Below are 26,291 nucleotides of genomic sequence, written 5' to 3' on the forward strand. Positions count from 1 at the left end.
GTGAAGAGTGTGTTCACATGTCTGTGTGAGAGAGTGTTTGTGTTTATGAGAGAGAAAGTTCACACGCGACCATGGTCCTGACTGTTCCCTCACACACACAAGTCATACTCTACCCTGCTCCTCCCATCCCGGAAACTTCCAAACCCCCCCTCCCCAAAAGCTCCCTTTTTTTGCCTTCAAATTAAGCTTTGCCACAGACCCTCCTTGTTCACATCCCTGAGCCCCCATAACACATGACCCAACTCCCAGAGAGCCTCCCCAGACCCTACCTCATAAATCCCTGACTCTGAGCCCCCCAAATATATGATCTATCCCCCAAAGTCTTCCCAAACACCACTGAATATACCCCTAATCCTGAGTCCCCCAAACATATGATATATCTTCCAGAGAGCTTCCCCAAAGCCAACTGTAACACCCCTACCCTGGCCCTGAGCCCTCCCAAACCCCACTGTACTTACCCCTAACCCTGAGCCCCCCAAAACACATTATCATTGCCATTGCCCTAACAGTCCCCCAATCCTAGAACTTCCTAAACAGATAGTCCACAGTCCATGCCTTTATTTGGCTGCTGGCTCACAGAGACTCACTGTCTTAGCTGTGGGATGGGACTGGATGAGAAGCATTGGCTGTCTGGCCGAAGGCATGCAAGGAGGGACTGCTGATCCAGGCAGCTGTTGAGTCTCCTCATACCAATGTGCTCTGCTGTGTGGGCTTTTCATTCCTCAAGGCACAGCAAAGGCACATGCTCGTTGAGACCCAGCCTCCAGGTCAAGCCGAATCCTTGGCTTTGAGTAGGCTGAGGTCATGGAGACCCTACTGTGCCCTCGGCCTACGCAAGGCCGAGGCTTCAGCCTAGGCCAAAACCGGCAGATCCTCATTGGAACAGATAAATGGGGTCCAGGGGGGATCCTGGCCCCAGCATTTTTGTGGACGGGAGGCCCCGGGAAGTCTCATTTTCATTTTTTGGATGTTTTTTGGGGGGGTTTAATTGTTTGATTTGTTTTTTTCTCATGAATGACAACGAATCAAACAATCCATGAACCGAAATTCTTGGAAAAAACCTCTTGAAAACGAACCGATTAATGAAAACGAAAGTTTTCTCTGCACATCCCTATTTTCTGCTGTAGGTGTCCTCCCAAAAGAGCTTACACTAGAAATTTAACTCCTTCCTAGGTCTAAGGTGGAGTACCACACTAGATACAACAATAGACCACGTCAGAAATGTGAGTTTATGCCACCTCAGACCCAGAAGTTAAATTTCCAGTGTAAGCTCTCTGAGGCGGGCACAGATAGCTGAATAGTATGCACTTTGGCATTGTGCCATGTACTGTTCAGGAAAAGAAGAAAACATAAGACTGGTGCCCGCCTCTGAGAACTTACACTGGAAATTTAACTCCTGGGTCTGAGGTGGAGTAAAATCACATTTCTAGTGGCTGAAGTTATTCTATTGCTGTGCCCAGTACGGTGGAAGCAGGCTACATATTACAGCACTGGACACAGCAATAGAATAAAATAGCTACCAGAATTGTGAGATAAGTTTTACTCAGGAGTTACATATCCAGCATTAACACACCACCCTACATTTCTGGAGAATAGTTAATGCCTGCTTTAACATGAGATCTGCATGCACCTGCTGTAATTTTAGAACTGGTTATAGCATGCATTTTTCTATGTTAATACCCCTGGCAAATACCAGGGTTAACTTACTGCAGAAAAAATGTATGCTGAAATAGGAGTAAAAGGCCATCAGTGTGCCTTATTACAATGGTCCCTACGTGAATAGTTACTTTTTCAACCTAAAGATGCTCCTAGGAATGCCTCTTTTTAATTCCACTAAAAATGTGCAAGTACTTTAAACTACTTTGTAGCAGGCAATTTTTAAACCCTTTTATCTAGCCAAGTAACTCCTTGGTTATCCATCTAGATCCCTTTCAAAGCTCTTTGCCAACTCATTGTAGAATTCATCTTTTGCTTCCTAATGATTTAAACATTCAGCGTAGTGTGCACATTACAGGTTAAACCTCCTGACAAATCAGTAGGCTAAAGCGGAATGAAATGTTCCCTTTTAGCAGACAAGTAGCTGCAAGACTCACAGGAACACAAAGCTTTAATTCTTAAACAATCATCATTACGGCCATTCTCTTGCTGTCTGTTCCGCAACCCAGAGTACAGTAGTCGCGTTTTAAAGTAATCCTCTTGTCAGAGATGATTGCTCAGGCTGGTTGTGAAAAGGCTGGTTAAGGGGGAGAATGAACAGCAGGATGCTCCAGTGATTCCCTATATCACAGGAAGGCATGCCTAGGGATTGTCTGGGTTTTACCCACAGACTCAGGGATTTCAATAAAAGCTCCAGGGAAACACCTGGGAAATGTCAGTGTGTCAGCTCCTCCCCTGCTAAATGGGAGGGAATGGGCAGGATTAGGGAGCAGAATAGCCCTGTGCCTTCCAACCTCATCCTTTCCCTTCCTGTTCCCTGCATAAAAGAGGAAAAGGGTTAGGGAGCAGAGTGGCTCTTCTCTGCTCTGTCTGATCCAGCCTTTCCCCTTCCTCTCCTACTCCCTGCATGTTCCCTTTGGAGAGGAGGAGCTGCAGAAGGAAGCAGAGGGCTATTTGCCAAGTGAAAGGCCGAAGCAGAAAGTAGTGTATTCAAACTGTGCGCTGAAATCTAGTGCAGTTTTCTAAGGCCACAAGCTCATTAATTTTTTTTCATTCCTGATGCGGTAAGGTGCGTGCATGTTATAAAACCGGGGATGGGGGGGAGGGGGGCTACTTTCATGCGGAGACGCATTGGGGCCTTCCCCAATTCCCTCCCAGTCCGCTCTTTCAACCCTAAGGATGCTTGCTTTGAGAGAACTCACAAAGTAAAGAAAATATGTAATCACTCTCTCTCACATTTCACAGTTACTTGCCAATAAAGACAGGAACAAGTTGTAGGACTTCTATATTACAAGTTATGTCAAAGATTTTTTTCTTCTAAGGAAACAACACAGAGGTCCTGTGATTAAACACTGTAGCACCTTTATCTACAGATGGAGGGTACACAATCTGAAGTCTGTAGGACTTAATGAAAATGTTTCTTTCTGATCAGTATTCACTTCAATTAAATCAGTTCAGAATCAGACCATCAATCATCCACTTTTCTCACATCCACTTATCTATCAAAGCTAGCAAAAATAACTTCCTACAACTGGTCTGAGGTATCTTTAATTGTAACTAATTTCTTACCTCAGAAAAGGATTAGAATTACAATAAGCACACTTTTACACACTGTCACAAATAGCTCAGCTTGCCTGCAGCTTCTAACACAGCTTTCTCTGTGGTTTCTATGTGCATTCTCTGCAGTTTCTAACACAACCCTGCTTCAGATTTCCAGCACAGCTGCTCTCCCTGCAGCCTCCAGATACACAGCTCTCTCTCAGTCTCTGGCACCCAGCTCTCCCTGCCTCAGGCTCCAGCTAGCTTTCTCTTCAGTCTCCTCATGCATTCTGAAAAAATCCTCAGAAGAGATCTTTATACCTCTGAAATATCTTCAAGAAATAGTTCTCATTTACTTTATAAACCTTCTTAACTACCAAGAAACCACTTAAAAACACCTTGACTAAGGAACACAGCTTTCAAAAGAATTTTAAGTATTTTCAAAACATTCTTTTAAGGCAAATTACTTCTCAAATCTTTCTGTGCTTTGCCTCAACTTGGTTTTATTATGCAGCCCTGATCACCCAGCTGCATTGCGTAGACTCTGGGGTGGGCTATCATTACCATGGCATTGTCTATGGGATGGTAGAGTCTTTTTTTTTTTTTCTCTGAGAGCTGGGAAATGAAACCAATAAGAAAACTCCATTTGCACAGTTCAAAATCACACCAAACTTTCAGGTTAGGTTCTAAATAAATGTAACAGTAGTCCTTTGTTTTTTCATGACCATATTAGCTATTTAATATTTTTATAGCTAATTATATTTTTAATTTACATAATAATAAACATTTTTCCCAAAACCAAGGGTTCAATCCATATTTATATGATCTCACCTGGTGACCAACACCACCAAACCCCAGTTTCTGATAGGTTTTTAATTAATTTTTAAAGTTTAATTTTCCTACAGGCACTGTGTAGGCAGCCTCTTGTTAACATCACCTTCCCAAGTCTGTGAGGACCCCTTGGCCTGCACTGTAATCATGCAGGGGCTTTGATTAAAGCCCTTACACTGTCTGCTGGCTTAAGCTGGCAGAAGCAGCATTCTCAGTGCTGCTGCTGTAGTGTGGTATCAACCACACTGAGTGGCATTTATCTATTTAAAAAAACTCATCGCAACACTTCTGGGCTCTCTCTGGCAGCTAGGAGCTACCGTGGACTCAGCAACAATTAGGCAGGTATTTATTTTAATTTTATTCACCCCCTTTACATTTACTTGCAAGGAAGATCTCAAAATATTGCTTTTCAGGGATTGGTGTCAGCAGCTAGAGGAGTTGATCAAGGAGTTTCTCAAGGTTCGTCCTTCTCCCCTACCACCACCATTGGGAAGTGTTATTTTGTCATTTGGCTTTATACCCATCATTTATGCAGATAATATACAGTTGACTATACCTATGGGTAGAGGTAGAGATATAGCTGTGAAATGACTCAATGACTGCCTAAAGATGGCTAATGATTGGCTGAGGAAAAATAGGTTGTTTTTATATTCAATCGTAACAAAATTGTTGCAAGTAGGGCCATATCATAATTTAGGGTTTCCAAGAAATGATGATCAAATCTTGCTGCTGAGGGATGTGGTGACATCTTTGGGAGTAAGACTGGATCCTCTTCTAGCATTGCAGAACCAGATATTCTCTGTTGCAAGAAATGTGTATCTAGGCAATTGGTGTGGGAGAGAGATGACTTTGCCCATCATTTATGGCAGATTGAACAAAAATTCATTTTTAGGTGGAATACTTTGAGCCGATATGGATTGAACAGAAAAACTGAGTGGGAGGCATATTTTTAAAATTGTTATTTTTTAATTTTCCTGTAGTGTTGTTTGAATGATAGTGATGTGATTGTTACATTTGCTGAGATCGTTTTGCAACATAGAAGTTCTGACAGGGTTGAGGTATGGTGACGAAGCCATGGGATTGGCTGCATGCTTGACGTGTGGGTAGGATAGGGTGTTGGGATTGGTTGATTCCAGTATTTAAAGGTATGGTTAGAAGGAACGCAGACTTGGAGGAGGTGGCGTCTAGATGCTGGTGATGTCAGCGAGCGGGATGCTTGAAATTTAAATGGCTGTTATATTTGTAGACGGTGTGTAAGAGGTTGGTATGGTATATATGTACACTGGGAGTAAAGGAATAGCTTTGTAGAGAAGAGGTTAGCAGAGGTAAAGGTGTTTAAATTGAGTATATAATATGTATGTGATCGTTATATTGCAGGAACACACGGAATGACGAACCAGATATCTTATTAAGCAATACATTGAGAAGTGCGATTGATTTGGGAATTGAAAGGGATAATATCTATATGATCCTGTAGCAAGAAGTAGTAGGACACAAGTGGTATACAAATTATGTGGTGACATAATTTGTATATTATGTGAGGTATGAATGGTAGTATTAAAAGGAATTATTCCTTTGAATACTTTGCAGCTTGGTGTAGCAGCACTTAGAATTGTCGGATGAAAATGTTCCCCTGAAGAAGCCCAATTGAGCGAAACAAGGGACCTTACTGGGACATGTGGGACGTTTGTTGTGGAACGTTGAAGAATTAGAAGAATAACTACGGTGCAGGATTAAAGGAAATTTAGTGAGATTCCAATGGGGGTGAAGAGTTGCTCTTTAAGACACTAGTTAATGTGCATATATGAAGCCTCTGAGGAAAATGTGGTTGCTTTGTTTTTAAATATATTTTGTGACTGTTAATGGTATTTTGAGAGTATGAGTGAATAATGTGGGCAGAATTAAGCAAGTTAGTAGAGAACATTTAGCTGTGAACAATGGTTTGATTCTGTTTACCTTGTGTTTAGGCAATTTGTATTGTTGATACTTTTATGTAAGAATTTTATAATTGAATTTTGTAATAAATATGTGAATATGTATAATGACATTTGGATGTAAACTGTTTACCTGCTGTGGCTGATGATTTTGACTAGGCAATTGAAACTTTTTTGAATATTAATGCTCTAAAGAAGGTAACTTATGCATTGGTTATATCGCAAGGTTTGGCTTTGGCATTTCAGATCTTGAATGGTCCCTCTCCTCCTCTAAAAAATCATACACAGAAGTCTACCAGTACCCAGAATATCTCTGAGGGAAGGATATATACTGATATGTTCCCCTTAGCAAGGCAGCCAGAACCTGATCGATGCACATAGAGGTGGCAGACTGGCTTATGCCAGCTGTGACTTCAAGAGGGGTTTGGAAGGCACTGGTTGCAAAAAAGACTAGGGCAGTGGTGAGATTGACATGTTCTAGCATGGTATGGCCCCTTTAGCTGGTAGGTTGGAGGCCCTGCTCTAATTGCTGGCATAGATACAATATAGTTTCCTTATGAAACGTGAACCTGTACATGACTTGCTCCTTTGACAGATCTAAAAACTGAGTCCTTGTCCTGTAGATCTTGTGTGCGGGGTACCTCCTCCTCCTCTCCTCAGCTTATAGCCTTGAGTACCCATACGGTGATTAGAGTCATATTGAAATGAAAGTCTCATCCCCTGTCTCTCACCCCTCAATATGTTCCAGATACTCTCCCCTTCAACCACCCACCCCCATGGCCCTTTAGGTCCCTGTTTTCTCCAATATGTTCCTCTAACCCCCAGTTGAAAGCATGAGGTTGCATGTAGTAAACTGATTGCCCTGGTCTATCCCTGGAACTCTCACAGCATTCCCCTATGTGATCCTGTCTCTGTTCCCACAATGTGTGGGCAAGTTTTTCACAGTGTTCCCTAGTAGGTCCCAGTCTACACCAGGGATCCTCCCTCCCACTCATGGGGCAGTTCCTGCTTCCATTCAGCAGGAGGTGGTCACTTCGCAAATGAAAGTCACTATTCACGACTCTCTCTCTTCTGGCTGTGTGTGTAACCAAACTGAAGCAAATGTACATGGTAAGTACACACACCTCAGCATGTAAGATGCTTTTAAAATGTCATTACACATGTATACCCAGAACACACCCCTAACATGCCCTTTTTTACATGCATTCTGTTGCTCATGCACACATATGCATGTACTTTGACACTTTTAAAATAAGAGTTAGGCATGCTTGCCCCATACGCTTACGTATATGGGGTTTTTACGAGAGCAACATTAAATTTTACTTCTGAGTGAGCATGAGCAGCAGCACAACAGCAGAATGTGTGTGGATGTGTCTGTATTTGGAAGAAGAAGAGTGAGTGTGCATATGGGTGTGTCTGTGTCTGGGAGATCGAGAGTGGGTATGTGTATGGCTGCATCTTTGCGAGAGTGAGTTTGTGTAGGTGTCTGTATGGAAGAGAAAGTGTATGTTTGTGTCTGGTAGAATGAGTGTATGGGGGGGTGGATGTATCTGGGAGACAGGGTGTGTGGGGGGGTCTGGAAGAGAGTAGATGTGTGGGAATTGATGTGTCTGGGAGAGAGCACGTGTATGTTTGTGTGTCTTGGAGAGAGTGAGAGTATGTGGGTTGATGTGTGGGTATCTGGGAGAGAGTGTTGTATGTGTGGAGGAGGTAGGTATCTGTGAGATGAGTGGGTTTATGTGGAAGGAATGGGTGTCTATATCTAGAAGAGAATGTGTGTATGGGAGAGTGTATATGTGCCTTGATTAAAAAAAAAAAAAGACTAAAAGGTATATAATTTCTTTTAGTTTGTGTGTGTGCCTTGATAAAAAAAACCAAACTAGAAAAAGTAAGTATTGTTTTTAGTGTCTTTCTTTCCCTTGCACCCACCCTTAAGATCATTCTTTGATTTATAAACTCTTATCCCATATAAGATAGGAAGAGACACATTCACATCAAAAATCAATCTGGGATTTATCTAAAAAACAAGGGAGTGACCTAGCCCTTATTAATTACATGATTTGTTCCCTTGCAAATCATTGCCGAATTCACATTAAATACACCACATAAAGTTAAAGGACTCTGATTTACACATCCCTACTCTCATAGCAACCTAAATTAAGAACTCAACAATATTAGGGATTTGCAATCCATTGAAATGAAATAGACAACTGCAACAAAATTGTCTGTTTTGTCTCATGTGAGGGGGCCGGCGAAATGAAAGTAAAATTGCCAAAATTTCATCAAAATTATTTCGTGCTACTGAGCAATAATGGAGCTTACTGCACAGTAATGGAATGTATTGCACAGTAATGGAATGTACTGCGCAGTAAGTAGAGTTATTGTGCAGCAATGGGAGTTACCGCACAGAGTCAGTAATGTTACAATTTAGGTTACAAAGTGTAATTTGCGGGAGCAGTTCGTTAGCTAGAGGTATGGCTCTGCATTTCCTTTGGCTGTCAAAAATATGTAATGGACTGCAAGTCCATATTTTGAATTTGCCAATCCCTGAGTATTTAAGGAAAGGGGCCCTGTCATTTTGGAATATGCAGACCTTGATTTCCCCAATCCTGCTTCATTTTTGTACTAGGTATATGGTGATTGGTACAAGTGTTTTTGATTCAGCCAATTGTTTTTTTTATCCCACCTTATTTCACTCAATAGCAGTCTAACAGCTGATATAATAATGGTTGCTCTGGTTGTCTGCTTCTTTCCTTTGTGGAAATTGGGGGCATAAAAGCTCTTTGTTCATTTGAGTATCTTTCTAAAGATAACAAATCAATCTTCAATCATTGCTACCTGAAGTAGGTGAACTGAATCATGTTGATGGACTTAGTGTCAGTCTTGGGAGGAAGTGCAAGCTAGTGCTACTACTAGCCCTAGCCAGAATTAGTCCAGTAGCCAGCCAGTGCCAGGAGGCGTAATGATGTCATGCTGCATCAGGTGGGTATGACCTGGCAGGTTCGAGAAGATCTCCTTGTTTTGCTCTACCACTTTAAGTTAGCTGCTCTCCAAAGGGAATCTGAGTTCGGTTCACTTCAGGTTCAACCTTTGAACCAAACTCTCCTTCTTGTAACACTCCACACTCCTGTGCAACCCACTTCTTCAGCAGGTTTACATGGTAGATATTAGTTTTCTTTCATTTATCTTGCTGGGCTATTTTGTAATCCATGGGCCCAGTTTTCTCCAAAACTTCATAGGGTCCTTGCTTTCCAAAGATGGGATTAGGAATACCCTTCGGACTGTGGGGCAATTGTAACCTGGGGCTTGGGTAGCCTGAGCCTTCTCTAGGCATAGGTGGGCTGCCTTCCCAGACCTTTTAAATGATCCTGCACTCAGAGAACTTAGTCAGAGAGGTTCTGCCTGGAGTTCCTTTTGTCTTCCCAAGTCCCGCAAGCTATGGCCAAGATTCCTCTCAATCTCCTCCCATAAAATAATTCAAAAGAGGAAAACCCCATCGAGCTCTGTTATACTTCACAGACTGCGAACAGCACGTGAGGGTAGAAATGCACAGTTCTTGCTGTCTTCATCTACAAATTTCCTCAACATTTGTTTGACCGTCTGATTGAAGTGCTGAACAAAGCTATCGATCTGCAGGTGATACACCGAGGTACGCAGAGTTTTTATCTTGAGCAAGGTGCAGAGTTTTTTCTTTACCTTGGACACAAACTGGGTTCCCTGAACCATCAGGATCTCCTTGGGCAGCCCAAGTCGTGAAAAAACCTCCATTAGGGCGGTCACTACTGTCGAGGTCTTCATATTCCGTACTGCCTCTGGATATCTTGTGGCGTAGTCCAGAATGACAAGGATGTACTTATTTCTCCGAGTAAATCTCTCTAGGGGCCCCACAAGGTCAATGCCCAGCAGGCTTTGAGAGTTGGCAGGTAGGGTAGGACCGGAAATACAACTGGACCTGTTTATGGAGGCCCAACTAATAGAACTGTGCCAATATTTTCTCTTGGGTCTTTTCCTCCCTAGAAGGTGGCTATGGATGAGTTGCATGACTTTCTGCTGATATAGTTTGGTAACTAAGAATTGTTCTATCAATTCCCCCTCCACACTTCCCTTCTGTAACCTGCGTTGTAGGGACTAGCTTTCTAATTAAATATTTAATTGCCCTTTTACACTGTACATTTTTCTAACTCCATGAAAACTGCCTGTTTTCAAAATATTTGAAAACTGAGATGTCACCTTTTTGACTGCACCCTGAAGGATCTCTTTGTTTGTTTTTGTGATTTTTACCTGTATTGGAGAACATATGTTATAGTTACGGGTCTGCTTAGCAGCCTATTCTTTAAAGACCTAACAATCATGTTACATATTTGGATTTATTTATTTGGCCTACTTTACTACTGTGACCTGTAGATCTTTGTAAACTGCTCAGGAAGCAGTGTGAATTTTTCCTATACCCTTTTGAGTTACAACAAAGTTTGATTTTGTACCAGAACTACACATAGTATTCAAGATAAGGTTGCACCATGGAGTGATACAGAGACATTAAGATATTCTCTGTTTTATTCTGTTACTTTCTTAATAATTCCTTTCTTGGGCTGTAAACTGAGCAGAAGATTTCAATGTATTATCAACGATGACACCTAGATCCTTTCCCTGAGTAGTGACTCCTAATGTGGAACATTGCATTGTATAGCTCTAATTTGGGTTACTCTATAGAAACACATTAATATAACAAAAGCTGGCACTGCAGCAAACATGAATAATAATAATCAATCAATTATATCTCTAACTGCTTTTCAAGAGTGATGTCATAACGTAACCAGTTAACCAACACTAGTACTTTTTAACCATACAAATGTATTTCTCCATACCAGCACCATTTCTCTATGTAAGACCACACACATACCCCTCACAGTCCAATGCATTAAAAATCTACTTCTAGCAATGACATTATATATAGTATATTTAATGTTATACACACACACCCATCATGATTAGACACAGTGGACAAAACATATTTTGATTGGACAGTGACACATGATGACAGTACTACTACTATTTTAACAAACCTCTGCAGCTGGTTCCACATTCAGAGCTCAGCCTAAAAGCCCCACTTCACTGCCGCAGGTATTACTTGCTGTAAAAAGATAAAAAATAAGAGACGTGAGATCACTGTATGCTCAGACAACAGCAAGCAAGAAAATGATGAATATTAAAATTAAAGTCAATCCATATGTATTTATAGTTAGTTATACAGCATGCTACTGCTGACTCAGGAGTGGTAGCATGCTATATGAGTAAACATACATGTCCTGTCATATGTTTCATACACATAACATTTAACCACTTCTAACATACAAGGGAGGAGATAACATTTGGAGAAACCACATGCATTTCATAAACAATATTCTACACTAATGAAATCATTTTCAATTTCAAGTGACATTCTCTTAATCTCTTGATTATTACAAGCTTTGAGAGTAGTAAGAAAAACTAATCTACCAGATAAGGGAGGATGTAAAGTCCTCCAGACTTTCTCTAACCACTCCCGTTCATGAAAGCGCATGTCTCTTGCCTTTTTTGTTTTCTAAGATCTTCAAGATCATGAAGGGAGGAGGCGCCCCCCTTAGCCACATTAGAAAGATGTAAATCTCTACGGGAGCCCTAGAGGGTAAAGAGTATTTTCTCCTCCTGGAGGAACAGGCATGCCAGGAGGTCCACATCCTCCCTAGTGAAGCAGGGCTTCCTGGACCGACCCATTCCCAATGAGGTAGATGCCGGAACTTTCTCGCACATAACTGTAAACAAAAACAAAAAATCATCATCATTGGAAGAAAGTGACTGATTTTAGACTGATGAGAGACTGGTTGTGGTGGTGATTTTTGAGACAGAAACAATCTGGTGTGTGTGTGCGGGTGGGGGGTGACTGGTGAGAGGGAGAGTGTCTGGTGTGACTGTATGGGCTATGGGGTAACAGGTGAGAGAGAGACTGGATGGGCTGGTGACTGGCTGCCATGGTGAGAGAGAAACAACCTTGTGTGGAGTGATGAGGTGGCTGTTTAGAGTGACTTGTGAGTGCGAGAGAGATGGATTGGTGTGAGAGAGAGCCCAGAATAGGTGTGGGGGGATTGTGACTGGTGAAAGGATGAGTGAATGGGGTGACTGAATGGGGTGACAGGTGCGAGAGAGACTGGTTGTGGTGGTGATTTCGGAGACAGAAACAGCCTAGTTCGTGTGCATGGGGGGGAGAGTGACTGGTGAGAGGGGGAGTGCCTGGGTTGATTGTATGCGGTGACTGACAAGTGACAGATGAGAGACTGATTGTGGTGGTGTTTTTTGAGATAGAAACAGCCTGGAGTGTATTTGTGTGTGTGTGGCTGTGGTGGGGAGTGACAGGTGAGAGAGGGAGTGTCTGGTGTGACTGTATGGGCCATGGGGTAACAGGTGAGAGAGAGACTGGATGGGGTGGTACTGGCTACTATGGTGAGAGAGAAATAACCTTGTGTGGAGTAATGAGGTGACTGTTTACAGAGAGAATGGTGTGACACACAGACAGGTTGGGGTGGTGACTGGTTAGAGAGTCAGCCTAGTTTGGATGGTGTGGGGGGTGACTAGTGAGAGAGAGATTGGTTGAGGTCATGATTTCTGAGACAGAAACAGCCTGGTGTGTGTAGGGGGGGTGAGGAGAGTGACTGGGGTGACAGGTGAGAAAGAGGGCTAATATGTGAGGGTGACTGCTGGGGAGGAGCCAGCTGTTATGGTACATCTGGGCACCAATGACATAAGAATGTGTGAGAGGGAGGTTCTGAAAACAAAAACTTTTAGTTAGAAAGTTGAAATCCAGAACCTCCAGGGTAGCATTCTCTAAAATGCTCCCTGTTCCGTGCACAGAATCCCAGAGGCAGGCAGAGCTCCAGAGCCTCAATACATAGATGAGACGATGGTGTAGGGAAGAGTTCTTTAGTTTTGTAATTAACTGAGCAACATTTTGGAGAAGGGGGAGCCTTTTCTGAAAGGATGGGCTCCACCTTAACTAGGGTGGAACCAGGTTGCTGGCGCTAACCTTCAAAAAGGAGAGAGAATAGCTTTTAAACTAGAACACCAGGGAAAGCTGACATTTGCTCAGCAACACATGGTTCAGAGAGTGGAATCTTCAAAGGTTACTAAAATAAAAGAATAGTTAGGGCATCCCGATAGAGAGGTTCTAATAAAAATAAAAGTAGCCCATATGCCTACAAGTAAAGAACCACCCGAGTTAAAAGATTCCAAATTAACCCTGTCAACTGATAAGCAGATTGTCAATACAAACAAAAAAACATACTTTGAAATTTCTGTATGCTAATGCCAGAAATCTAAAAAATAAATGAGAGAGTTAGAATGTATAGCACTGAATGAAGAGGTAGACATAATTGGCATTTCAGAGACCTGGTGGAAGGATAATCAATGGGACAGTGCTATACCAAGGTACAAATTATATCATAATGGATCAACTTGGTGGAAGATGGGGTAGCACTTTGTTAGGGATGGCATACAGTCCAACAGGATAAAGATCCTTCAGGAAACTTATTCAGCCTCCACAGCATGTGAATACATGTTTCTTATTATGCTGCCACCCAGTGTCATTATGTGATATTGCACCATTTAGATTCTCTACATATTGTAGAGCTCATTTTTCTGAATGTTTCTGAGCTCCTTATTGGCTCTTTCCTATTTTTGATTTGTATCTCTCTGTCTGTGTTCTCTTGACTCTTCTTATTGGTCCCTTGCCCCAAGGAATGCTGGGACAGTTCATTTCCTGCAGAAACTTTCAGTAACAAAAGGCTCTTGGCAAGCTAACAGCTCTTCCTGAGTCCTTCTCTATAGGATTCTTGGAGCATCACTTTTCACCTATTTATTCATATACTATTACTATTCACTAGCATCTACAGCTTCTACCATAGTTGCAGTTCCCTCCTCTGACTACTGGACTCTCAGAAACATAACAGCTGAACTGGACTCTGTACAGCTATCCTTGATACCTTGACATCCACAGTGAGTTTAAATTGTTCAACTTTCTAATAAATGTTATTTAGTGTTCAAGAATTTAGTTCTCTGGTATTTGAAACTGGCAAAGAAAAAAGGTTTAAATGACTGCATAGGCACTCAAGCTAAAAGATGGACAGCTGAGGACAGCACCAGACTAAATGAGAGTAGAATCTTTATGAGTGGAAATTCCATGTGTGATGGGGGAAGGGTATACTGGTGGGGGTATACTACAGTCTACCAGGCCAAAATGAATAGACGGACAATGAAATGTTAAGAAGGGAACTTAAATTTGGCAGTACAGTAATAATGGGAGAATGTAATTACCCCAATACTGACTGGGTAAATGTTACATTAGGCTATGCCGGGGAGGTAAAGTTTCTAGATGAAATAAATGACTGCTTCAGGAAGCTATTGGCTCTCATTAGAGTCATGCAGGAATGTAGGAGGAAGTTTCTGACCTTGAAACCTGAAGTATTGTCTATCGGACTACATGTGTTATAACTCTTGACGCTTCTAAGTTTCTTTTTTGTGATTTGCTACAGCTGAGAGAGTTTATAGATGCCAGACGTAGCATTGTATTGTAACCTGCCTCTGTGTTATATGTAATTAAGATTAATGGGTAATGTTCTGCTCTGATGTTTTCATCCTTTTTTTTTTTTTTTTATTATTTGTATTACTTTTTTGTAAGCTTTACTCATGGCTTTTTCTATTCCCCCTCTTGATTGGGGTCTAAAGTTGGCTTATGCTATGTTACAAAAGTTGTATTTATTTTTATTTCTTTTATATGATTTAATCCTGCATAATGCCTTTTTTCCTTCAAATATATTTGATTTGTTTCAAAATGCATAAATAAAAAGTTAAAAAAGAAGTATTAAAATAAGAAAATGTGTTCAATGTATCAGCCCAAAAAAAAAAAATTATATGGAATTGTAGTAATTTGTAACGCTATTCATGCAATATATTGGATTTTGTGTGTGTGTGTGTGTGTGTGCGTAAGAAAGAGAAAGAGAAATCATCAATTACACCTTACACCTAAACAGTTCTAAGATAAATAATATTTATTTTCCTTAGTTAAATTAATTTGGCATTCAGACCCAGCAGGGTTGGCTTCTTCATCCTAGCCCCCACCAATTATTCAGGATCAATGGTTTTGGGAAGAAAGGAAGAGGAGATCCAGTGAACGACTGACGTGCCTCGTGCTACAGCAGACTCAGTTTAAAATATTTTAGGTCCAAAGTATTCAGGGAAATTCAAACATAGAAATAACAAATGGGGATGGGGTGTTGGGTGTAAATATATAATATAACATATCTAAAATAAAATACAGACAGAAAACACACAGTTACAGCAGGAAAGTGCCAAAATGTTCCTCAGGTAAGCCTGAGATGGTAGTGCTGCAGATAGTGCTCTCATAGAGCGTTGCTCTTACAGAGACACCTAGTGGTCAGTCAAATAATAGCACAACAAACAACACTGGAGGTCTGTAGCCTGCCTTCTTAACCACAAAAAGGCACTACAATACTGAGTCTACACAACACAGAGGGAAGTAAGGGACAGCAATGGAAAATACTGATAGATGTGTACGATCACTCCCTTCAGAGAGCTGGATGGGAAGAAATAAGTTCTTGCAGGGAAGGATTCTTATTGCAAGTCAGATGGGTAGGAGGGAGGATGTGTACAATGGCTACCTGAAGAGCGCTGGAAAGTTTGCAGTAGGACAACAATACTAAATTCTTCTTCTGACCATTAAATATCAATGTGTTAACTTTAGAAAACATGTCTCCACTTCAACAGATACAAGGATCATTGCTGGCCCCATGCCAATTCCTACCCCCTTATTCTCAGCATTGGCAGTCTCTACTGTGTCACACTCTCAGCCATTGAAAACCAGTGGATAGTCCTGGGCAGGCTTGTGGGTTTCCAACAAGAATGACCACACCTGCTGGACCCCGAAAGTGACCAGCATTGACCCTTAATCCCAGGCCTCCATGAACACTATACTCTCACATCCTCTTCCTCCACACTACATATGCAAAAATAATCCTTTTAACTAGCCCTCTATAGTTTAAAGGACACAGGCAGGAACGTCCTCTTGATTCAGAATTACTGTTGATTGCAATATGAATTGATCACCACCTTACAGGCAAGCTTTCTAAAATGTACACGGTAAGTAGAAAAACTCAGCTGTACCATTTGACTGTATCACGGCCAAATCATTATGGTTTTACAAGTCTTTGCGCTGCTACCTCACAGCTATAGCTTCAGCTTGGAAGGAATCTACAGGTGACATCACATCTGAGAAGGGAGTATAGTCTCGAAAGCTCTTGTATATCAATCATCTTTAGATAATTCTTCTGTGGGTCTTATGAAAGGTAATAATCAACTTGCAAGATCCCACTTTTCTCCAGGACCAGTATTAGCTACTAGAATGCTATAAATCACATCATATATGCATAGACTGGTATCAGAGTGGCTCTTAAATTGTATGTGACATTAGATGAGACATCAAAACCAAGATGGACCAATCAGATCCAATATTAGACTCTGACTACATGGCTACTTCTACAACTGCATGGGAATAGGCGTGAGGGAGGAATGAGAAGTGAAGGGCCATTTATCCAAAAGAACAAAGAAACCGTGACTTAACACTCTCAACTGATACTTGCCTTGTGCATTTCTGAAATAGCGAGCAATACCTAGAGAATACGGCTTGTATCTAACCTGTAGAACAGGGCTTCTCAAACCTGTTCTGGTGACCTTACAGTTAGTCCTGGTTCTCAGGTGTCCACAATGAATACGCATGAGATAAATGTCTATACATCAGAGACCTGATAGACAAATTTATCTCCTTCATATTACTGTGGATATCCTAAAAACCCAACTGTCTTGGGGTCTTCCAGGCCAGGTGAGGTAAATTCTGTTGTGGAGTCGGTAACACAGGGGAATTCACTGGCCTTTTCTGCCAGGAGACTGACTGTCCGCAGCTGAGAGTTTTCAATCACACAATGATTAAATGTGGTGGTGCTGGGGGTCAAAGGAGGTAAAGTTCTGCACAGAAGAGAGAGGTGGTTCTAATGTGAGCAATCCCCTGGAGATGGGGGAGAATCAGAAGTTCTTAAGATCTGCCGTGTCCATTCTCTATAACTATAATAAATGCACACTGTCCCTGCAGTGTGAGTATACTTAGCAGATCTGAGGACTCTCTCTACCACTGGTCTCTCACCCTCCACTTAGGAATGAATTCTAGCTTGCTCTAATGCTGCCCTTTACGGAAGAAATCAAGACAGTTCAACTAGCATATTACAGAACACCTGCCCCACAAACCTCCCCAGCCAGAAACGCCCTGGTTTTCCATTCTAAAGTTCTGTATCCAAACATATAAAGACTGGTAAGAGCACCACGATCACTACAGGATCTCTTCTTTCCTTCTACAACAGCAGGACTGCTCTGCAGCCTGATCCTTGACATTTCCAACATTTTTGGTTTCCTAGGGGAAGGATTAGGAGTCACAACAGCAATTGCCATCCCGTTTCATCAGTAAACCATAAAATATTCCAGATCCTTTCATTTTACAATGTCCCTCTGATCAAAATGCATTTAAATTAAATATCACAGAAGAAATTAAAAAAAAAACAAAAAACAAAACTAACAAGAGTCTTTGCTTGGTTAAAATGTTAAAAGCGATCAGGGGCATTATATGTTTTAATGTATTTGAATCCTGTTGTTGCCCTGGAAATGGTCTGCAGCTAGAAGGTTCATCAGTGAATAGCACACCACCGTTTATGTCCAATCCTTGATGATTTTAGCAGCCGCAGTCTCCAGGAAGTCAATCTTAGCACCACCCACCAGTTGCGGTAAAGGTAAGAGTTACCATGGCCACAATACTAGCTTTCCTCACTATTGCTACTTTGGCATTATTGGCTCCATTAAGGAACAAACTGTTTGTCTATGAGTCACTGGCAGCAGTGATGGACTCCAGCCAGGAAGCACTTGAGGATAGCAGTTTGCGAAGGCCTCTGAGCCCCATGACAGGGGATGAAGTTCTTCCAAGTCTTTTCAGAAGTGAGTGAGGTTCCTTATGATCTTGGCTTCCAACAGTTTTCTTATTGCTTGGGCTTCGTGAGATACGTTGTGGTCTGAATCCTGGAAAAAGAACAACAAGCATTAAAAGACTGGGTTTCATTCATCCCAGAGGTGCTACATTTCCCAACTCCTCTTCATTATAAAGCAGCCCCCCTCTCACACCTCCCCAATCTGTAGCAAAGCACAAACAGGCATCTGCCTTAAAGAGATTGTGATGTGCAAAACGGTTCATAATGAAGGCAGCTCTCACCTTCAAGGACCCCCATTTTTCCTTAGACACAAAGGCCCAATCTTGAAAGCGTGTTCAGCCCTTGATAGCCGGATAAGCAGGACTTATCTGACTATCTAGCAGATCGCTGAATCTCATTGATCCGGCTATCTCTTAGCTGGCATGATAGGGGGGCGGGTAACAGGAGGATCTGGGCAGTGCTACTTAGCTGAATAATTTATCCGGTTAAGTAGCGATATTTAGCCTTAACTGGATAAGTTATGCGGGTAAGTTATATCTGCCAACAAGCAGATTTAACTTAGCTGGATATAATTTATCCTGTTAAGTAATGGCTTGTATGCAGATATTTAGTGGCATAGCCCTTCTAATTTAGCCGGATGAGTCATATCCAGCTAAGTTACTTCAAAATGAGCAGCTTTCAGTTTTGGGCCCACCGAAAATAAACTGCGGGCTCAAAAAGCAAGTTTGCTCATCTATGAACAGGGTTCTCCCACAGAAAGCAGGATAAATTAGCCATGACATGAATAATGTCAGATGGTGCCAAATGGACCCATCTCTCTGAGCTCAATAAATGTTTACGGAGCATGTGTGGTGGTTCCTGCACATGCACTGCCTTGTGAGCAGCTCAGTCAATTTCAGAGCTTAGCAAGCTTCAGTGAGGTAGTCAATTCTCCAGGTAGATGGGTGGGAATTAAGCATGGCTAGTTCATCCTGCTGCCATAGAAAATCCTGTTTATAGGTAAACAAATTTGCTTTCTCTGTCGACAAGCAGGGCTGAATTAGCCATGACACGTGGGGATTCCCAAGCTGAGGGTTGCACAGCCTAGCACTTACTGAATGTGCAACCCCGCTCCACCACTGGAGAGTGGACTACTGTGTGAACAGATTATGCAAAACTGCTTGTCCAAAATTGCTATTGTCTTTGGACATACTGTCCAGACAGTAGTGAGATATGAAGGTATGCACAGACCATCAAGTTGCAGCTTTGCAGATGTCTTCATTTGAGGCAGCCCTTAGGTATGCAACTGAAGTCGCCATGGCTCTCACTTGACGAGCAAGGATAATCTGTCACTTGTTGAACAGACAGTGCTTAACCATGTGCGATACAGTCCTCTAGCCCAATGTTTCCCAGCCTTTTAAAGGCAAAAGCATATCTGCATTAATAAAAAGGTTGAGGGGGACAGCCTCCACAGGGCAGGGAATGCGGACATGGAAAAGACTCACATGGCCAAAAGAAGAGCTATGGAAGCACTGAAAGTCCATATTTTAAAACAAAGGGAGAGAGGGCAGAGATACACATGGACTCATCACTGCCAGTACCAGTGTAGCAGAAGAGAAAAGGTGTGAAGTGGGCAGCCGGCTCAATTCATTACCTTTATTGGCACATGTGCTGCCAGAGCTCTTTCACTGTTGACGCTACCAATACTCGGTAAGCCACAACCAGTGCTCAGAGCACAAACTCCCTCTATTTTGCTCAGCTGGGGATAAGACGAGGCTGGAATGACTCAAAGGAGAATACTAAGGAAGAGGAGATGGTGCTGTATGCAATGTGGGTTGCACAAAGCGGAGCCCAGCTACCCTTTGTATTACAACTGTCCAAGGCTCTTGCTGTAGCTAGGAAGAAGAGGCATGAATGATTACACTTGTTCTCAGAAAGGAGTGCCTATGGGGCGGATTTTCAAAGGGTTACGCGTGTATATTACTTATATTATGCACGTAACACCGAAAACCTGCTCCTGCGCGCACCAAGCCTATTTTGCATAGGCCCGGCAATGCGCGCAAGCCCCGGGACTTGAAAAAATGGATGGGGAATGGGCGGGCTGGGGGCGGGGCAGGACCGAGACCTCTGACACAGCGGTCGTGCCGGCGCGCGCAACCTACGCCTGCCCAGAGGCAGGCACAACTTCGCCAACAAAGGTCGGGGGGGGTTTTAGATAGGGCTGGGGGGCGGGTTAGGTAGGGTAAGGTGGGGGGGAGGGCGGAAGAAAAGTTCCCTCCGAGGCCGCTCCAATTTTGGAGCGGCCTCGGAGGGAACAGGGAAAGCCATTGGGGCTCCCCTTGCGCGCGCCGACCCTGGATTTTATAACGTGCGCAGCTACGTGCGCGTGTTATAAAATCGGGCGTAGATTTGTACGCGCCAGGTTGCACGCACAATTCTACACCCGCGCATAGGTTTATAAATCTGACCCTATATGTTTAAGAGCCACTGTTGCTCTTTTTGCTGTGAGATGCTAAGAGCAGCACTCAAGTGCTGATTTGAATCTGAGCATCAGGCAGTTGTGAGACTTATGTATCACATCTGATCAGGTCTGAAATGCATATCTTGGCATACTGGTTGGGAAACACTGCTCTAGCCAATTTGACAAAGTTGTTTTGGCAACTGCCATTCCTAGTCTATCAGGAATGAAAGAAACAGAGAAGCCTTTTGATAAGGTTGAGTCCTTTTTAAATAGTAGACGAAGGCTCTCTTACAGTTCAATGAATGAAAAGACTTCTCATTTTCATGAGCATGCAGTCTTGGGGAAAAAAAGTAGGAAGGACAATGGCTTGATTTATGTGGAAAGCCAACACTACTTTAGGAAGGAACTTAAGATGAGTACAAAGGACCACTTTACTACTGAAGAACTGGAGATAAAGTAATACACCAAAACTTGCAACTCACTGACCATTTGAGCAGATTCAACAGCCTCTAGAAACACCACCTTCCACATGAGGAATTTTAAAGGAGCCAACTCCAAATGGAGGCTTCATAAGTTGGGTCAAAATGACGTTAAAATCCAAGGCATTGGAGACATAGAGTGCCACAATCCTTTCATAAATTTGGATACCAAAGGATGAGTAGAAATTGGAGTGCTTTCCACTCACTCATTGATGGTATGCTGATATGGCACTAAGGGGCACTTTTCACTGAGAATGCACCAAGTCCTGATGAGGAAAGGCAAAACAAGTAGTGGACCATGTCTCTTGTGAATGGGTGCAGAGAGCCAGATTGGCACTAGACTGAAAATCTCTTCCATTTTAAGCTGTATGGTCAAAGGTTTAATGGCTGAAATGAAGGTATCTTTCACTTCTTTAGGAAGCAGCAGGGAGAAAACACCATGCATTCAACATCCATGCTATCAGCCTTTGCTTGGTTAAAATGTTAAAAGCAATCAGAGGCTTTTTATTCTAATATATTCGAGTTTTGATGTTGCCCTAGGAATGGTCTGAAGCTGGAACGTTCATCAGTGAATAGCAAAACACCATTTATGTCCAGTCCTTGATGATTTTAGCAGTCACAGTTTCTAGGAAATCGATCTTAGCACCACCCAGCAGCTGTGATAAGGTAAGAGCCTTATAGATGACCCTGCCACATCACTATTGGCATTATTGTTTCCATTAAGAAACAAGTTGTGTTGTCTATGGTTCTGTTGTTGAACAGATAGTGCTTAACCATATGCAATACAGTCCTCTAACCAATTTGATAAAGTTCTTTTGGCAACTGCCACTCCCAGTCAATTAGGAATGAAGGAAACAGAGAAAACAAATTTGGATAGCAGAGAAGTCTGTCCTCTTGACTGATGAAAGAGAGAGATGTGCTCAGTGAAATCAAAGGCTGATCAAACAACTGCAGAAGATATGGAAACCACACTTGCATTGGCCATGCTGGAGCAATAAGAATCATTCTTGCACAATCCCAAAACATTTTCTGGACTGTCTTCACAATTAATGCAATCGGAGGATAGATATATAATCTGTATCCAAGTGTACAATAAAACTGTTGGGAACTGAGCTAAATCTGCTTAGAAAAATAGAGTAGAATTTTTCAACCTTTCAGTTGCTCTCTGTAGCACACAAGTTGATTGTTATTTATTTGTATTTATTTATTTAAAAATTTTTATAGACAGTCATTCAGAATAGGCCATCACAACTGTTTATATAATCAATTAAGTAAAAAAATAGGAATACAGTTAAAAGAAATTAAACAAAATACAATCTTACGCAATAATAAGCAAATATAAAACATAATATAAAATAGATTGAATAAAATAATAATAAGTCAAATGTCAATGATAATAAAAGAAAAAGCAATAAAATCAAGTAAGTTTAAAACTTGATTTCACCTCATCTGACCTGCATAGGTATTCAATCCAAACGTGGAGTTTTTTTCATCATAGGCCATACAAAACAGCCATGTTCTTACATCCTTCTTAAATGATTTAGGGTTCTGCTGTAGTCTTATCTTTTCAGGTAACGTATTCCAAATGTTTGGACCGGCTAGAGAAATTGCTCTCTCTCTAACTTGAGAAAGATGGGCTGATTGTACAGATGGGACTGATAGCAGCCCTTTATTACTGGATCTCAACAGTTTTTGGGGTGTGTGTAATCTAATGGCTGCATTAAACCATTCTGTTGCTTCTCTGTAAATTGTTTTGTGTATAATGCACAATACTTTATACTCAATAGTTGGCTGACCCCAGAGATTCAACAGACTTGTCTGCCATGTGCTGATCCAACAACCACTTGACAAAAAGGAGGACTCAACTGAGTTGGTCTGCCAGAGTATTTTGGGACCCTGGAAGTTATATCACTAGAAGTTGAGTTCCAGATCAGAGCCATTCTTGACAAAGGGCAAAGGAGTCTGTGCCACCCTGCTGTTTTATACAGAATATGGCAACTTCATTTTCTATTTGAATCAAGATTCTCCTTTCCCCCTAGAACAGTGGTTCTCAATCCTGTCCTGTCCTGGGGACCCCCCCCCCCCCCGCCAGTCGGGTTTTCGGGATATCCACAATGAATATGCATGAGAGAAAATTTGCATACACTGCCTCCATAACATGCAAATTTTCTCTCATGCATATTCATTGTGGATATCCCGAAAACCCGACTGGCTGGGGGGTCCCCAGGACAGGGTTGAGAACCACTGCCCTAGAAGGTGAGAGAAAGCTCTCAACTTGTACTGGATGGCATGCAGCTCTAGGAGGTTGATTTGAAGATGACTCTCCACTAAAGACCATGTCCTCTGGGTTTGAGCTATATCTCTGTAAGTTCCCCACCCCTGGTGGAAGCATCAGTGAACAGAGTCACTTGATGAAGTGACACCCACAGGGAGAGTCTCATATCCGAAACCAATGGCTTCAACCACCAAACAGCTGTGTTTGTTCCAGCTAATAACCTGATGTGGTGTCGTAGCTGATCCTACTGAACCCAAGGCCCCACTGAATGTTTATTATATGCAGTCAAATCACCAGGGTGACATGAACTGCTGCTGCCATATGCCTCAGGATGACTAGGACTCATTTTGCTGAAGCATGATTCCACTGCAAAAGGGTATTTACTAGCCTCCTTAGCACCAGGGCCCTTTTGCTTGGGAGGAATGCTTGGTCCCAAACTGAATCCATCTATGTTCCTATGAAGTGAATCCAGTAATCCGTGGTGATCTTTTTCCACTTCCAAAGAAAAGACTGTACTCTCTTCCTCACTGGAGATAGCATGGAATCAGGCTTGAAGCACATCAAAAACTGGGTCCAGGTTTTACCTGTGGTTGTTGTGGGGTTTTAGGCTAACACCTTTCCTGCTAATGCCCTCTGGTGGGAAGCTGCTGTTGCTGCTGTTAAGAAGGAACAGAAGAGGATATTAGTAAGACCAGAAGACACCTCTCTGTAAATACCCATGGTTATAAAAGAACTATTGGAACTGGGGAGCCAGAGGTTGGTAGCCTCCTTCCGCCGACAGAAAGAATAAATTGGCCCCTAAACAAGGGCCATCTGCAATCTGATCCTGCACTAGCATGTAACCAAGCCAATCTATGGGACCCAATGGTGGCTGCAAAGCCCTTACAACACTGTCACAGACTAGATACCACTCACACTTCTTGGTGTCTTCAACTGTCTTACGTACTGTGGCATGCTCATGGTCTAAGGATTCTGTTAGAGCTTCATCTTCTTAATATATTCATGTAAGTACTGCACAATATGCAACTGGTGCACTGCTATACGGAAGCTCAGTATTGAACTTTGAGAAACCTTCTTCCCAAAGGTGTCAGGTAGCTTTGTGTCCTTACCCAGTAGGGTTTTAGAAATTTCCCTAGTTGTCTTGGTCCTCTTGAAAGTAACCTCCACTACTACAGTGAGGTGAAGGAGCTGTACCAACAAAATCCAGCAGCCGGCTACACCCTATACTTCAAGTCAAATTTCCTAGCTATCGGCAGGCATGTGGTGGATTCTGCCACATCCTGGACTGGAGATCCCAGAGCAATCTGTGTATGAGGATTGTGGCCAAATCCACATGGGACTATAGGAGCTGCATAAGGTTGAAAACCTACATTCTTGGATCTGCTTCCTTTATGCCATTGAGATTCAGTACCCTTGCATCTTGTCAAGAATAGCAGAGGTCCTCAGGAGGGGAAGATTGTTGCAGTAAGTCCAGCAAGATGTCTGATGGAATTGCTAGTAACCCTTCCTATGAACCAAATAATGGGGAAACACTGATCCAGGACTTGGAGGAAGAACGGAGCTCTGCATGCACAGGGATCCAGGAAGAAAAGGTGAACTGGAACTATCGGGATCTTCTGAGCTATGAAAGTCAAAGAGACTTGACATGTGGCACCATGTTTCTTTCCCTTTGGCACTGAAGAGCTTCACCTTGAGGACAAGCCCCATTTAGCCACTGACGTCCATGCCTTTTGCGATACTGAGTGCTTCTGTGCCTTTCTCAATCCCATACCTGCAGTGGATCCAGAGCCTGGCACTACAGAAGGGTGGCTTTTGCCACAGAGCAGTGATGGAATGCCTTGTTTGGCTCCACATATTGAGTACTCGAGGGATATTGTGCTCTGAGAAGAGGAGCGACTTCTACAACCTGACTCGAAGGTACATTCTTTGAGTGCCCTCTGAAAATACTGCATTTTCCAGGCCCTCAATTGCTGGGTCCTAGGAGACATCTAACCATAATTGTAACAGTTTGCCATGTTGCCACCCCTTGTTGCCACCCCTTCTTCCATTCCCCGTGTCCGCCCTCTATCTCCCTTCCCAATATTCCTTCTCAATCGAGACAATCATCCGCTTGATCTCGTTTTAACATTGATGGCTCTTTTCTCACTTTTTGTATAAGAAGAGTTACCAAAGGTTTTTTATAGGTTTAAATGTTTAAGTGTTCCTCTTTTGTTTCTATGTAATGCTCATAAGCACTCTTATTGGTTTGATGTTCTTTGTTCCATGTAATGCTCCTAGGCAAGTTAAATTGTTTCACTGTAAACCGGTTTGATTTGCATCCAATGCAAGAAGATCGGTATATAAAAACCCAAAAATAAATAAATAAATAAATAAATAAATAAATAAATGTTGTGGTCAGTGATTGACATCTGGTGTCTACAGATACAAGACTTGAAGCCACTGATAACTGGCTTCTTGGGCCTGATCTCCTTTTAATACTATCTATTACTTATTTACTATTTATTCTTTTGCGGGGAGGTAGTGGAAAAAGAAACTGCTATGAGGCAGAGGCAAAAATATAGAATGAATATTGAAAAATTTGAGAGAGCCAGGTCAGATGTCCATATGGAAGCTGGGACAAAATCAGACTGAGGGACTCACATTGCAGCGCATATGCAGGAACAACCTTGCATGCTCACTAATCTTTTACTGAACTCGGAGTGATGTCACCCATGTATCATTGTTAATTCAGCCCTTCTGTTCGATGTAGAAACACTGAAAAGGATCTTTTCATTCCAAAGATTTATCTAATGCCCTACTCTTTTCATGTATTACAGTGATGTGACTCACCGCCATGGACTTCAGTGTGATCTGCTCATAATAGTGTATTGTCTGCTTCTTGTTAGTGGATTCTGGGTAGCCAAAGCCTGCAATATGGACCACATCACAGAGGTGCAGTGCAAAGGTGATGGCTAATAGGCCTGTAGTAGGTTTCTGGAGAGAGAGCGAGGGAGAGAGAGAAATGGAAAAAAAGTAAAACCATATAACAATTACTGGAATTTACCGGCATAAGATGCACCTGGCACA

The 26,291-nt window shown here is 42.2% G+C and overlaps 1 protein-coding gene and 1 long non-coding RNA gene across 2 annotated transcripts in view; both read right to left on the bottom strand.

Annotated features, from left to right (window-relative positions):
- LOC115073855 overlaps positions 1–11,091 on the bottom strand; it is a 61,474-nt gene extending 50,383 nt beyond the window's left edge. The window contains exon 1 of the long non-coding RNA XR_003852143.1: positions 11,024–11,091. This is a non-coding gene — a long non-coding RNA (uncharacterized LOC115073855). The remainder of the gene's footprint in view (positions 1–11,023) is intronic.
- A 3,923-nt stretch (positions 11,092–15,014) lies between these two features.
- The window catches only part of ST3GAL4 (ST3 beta-galactoside alpha-2,3-sialyltransferase 4), a 252,299-nt gene continuing 241,022 nt past the window's right edge, over positions 15,015–26,291 (bottom strand). Inside the window, exons 10-11 of the mRNA XM_029572370.1 lie at positions 26,055–26,198; positions 15,015–18,122 (exon numbers count right to left, since the gene is read on the bottom strand). Coding sequence (XP_029428230.1) covers positions 18,036–18,122; positions 26,055–26,198 — 231 coding nt within the window. The 3' untranslated portion in view covers positions 15,015–18,035. The remainder of the gene's footprint in view (positions 18,123–26,054; positions 26,199–26,291) is intronic.

The sequence above is a fragment of the Rhinatrema bivittatum genome, chromosome 12, assembly GCF_901001135.1.
Source record: "Rhinatrema bivittatum chromosome 12, aRhiBiv1.1, whole genome shotgun sequence".
In the NCBI taxonomy this organism is placed as follows: Eukaryota; Metazoa; Chordata; class Amphibia; order Gymnophiona; family Rhinatrematidae; genus Rhinatrema; species Rhinatrema bivittatum.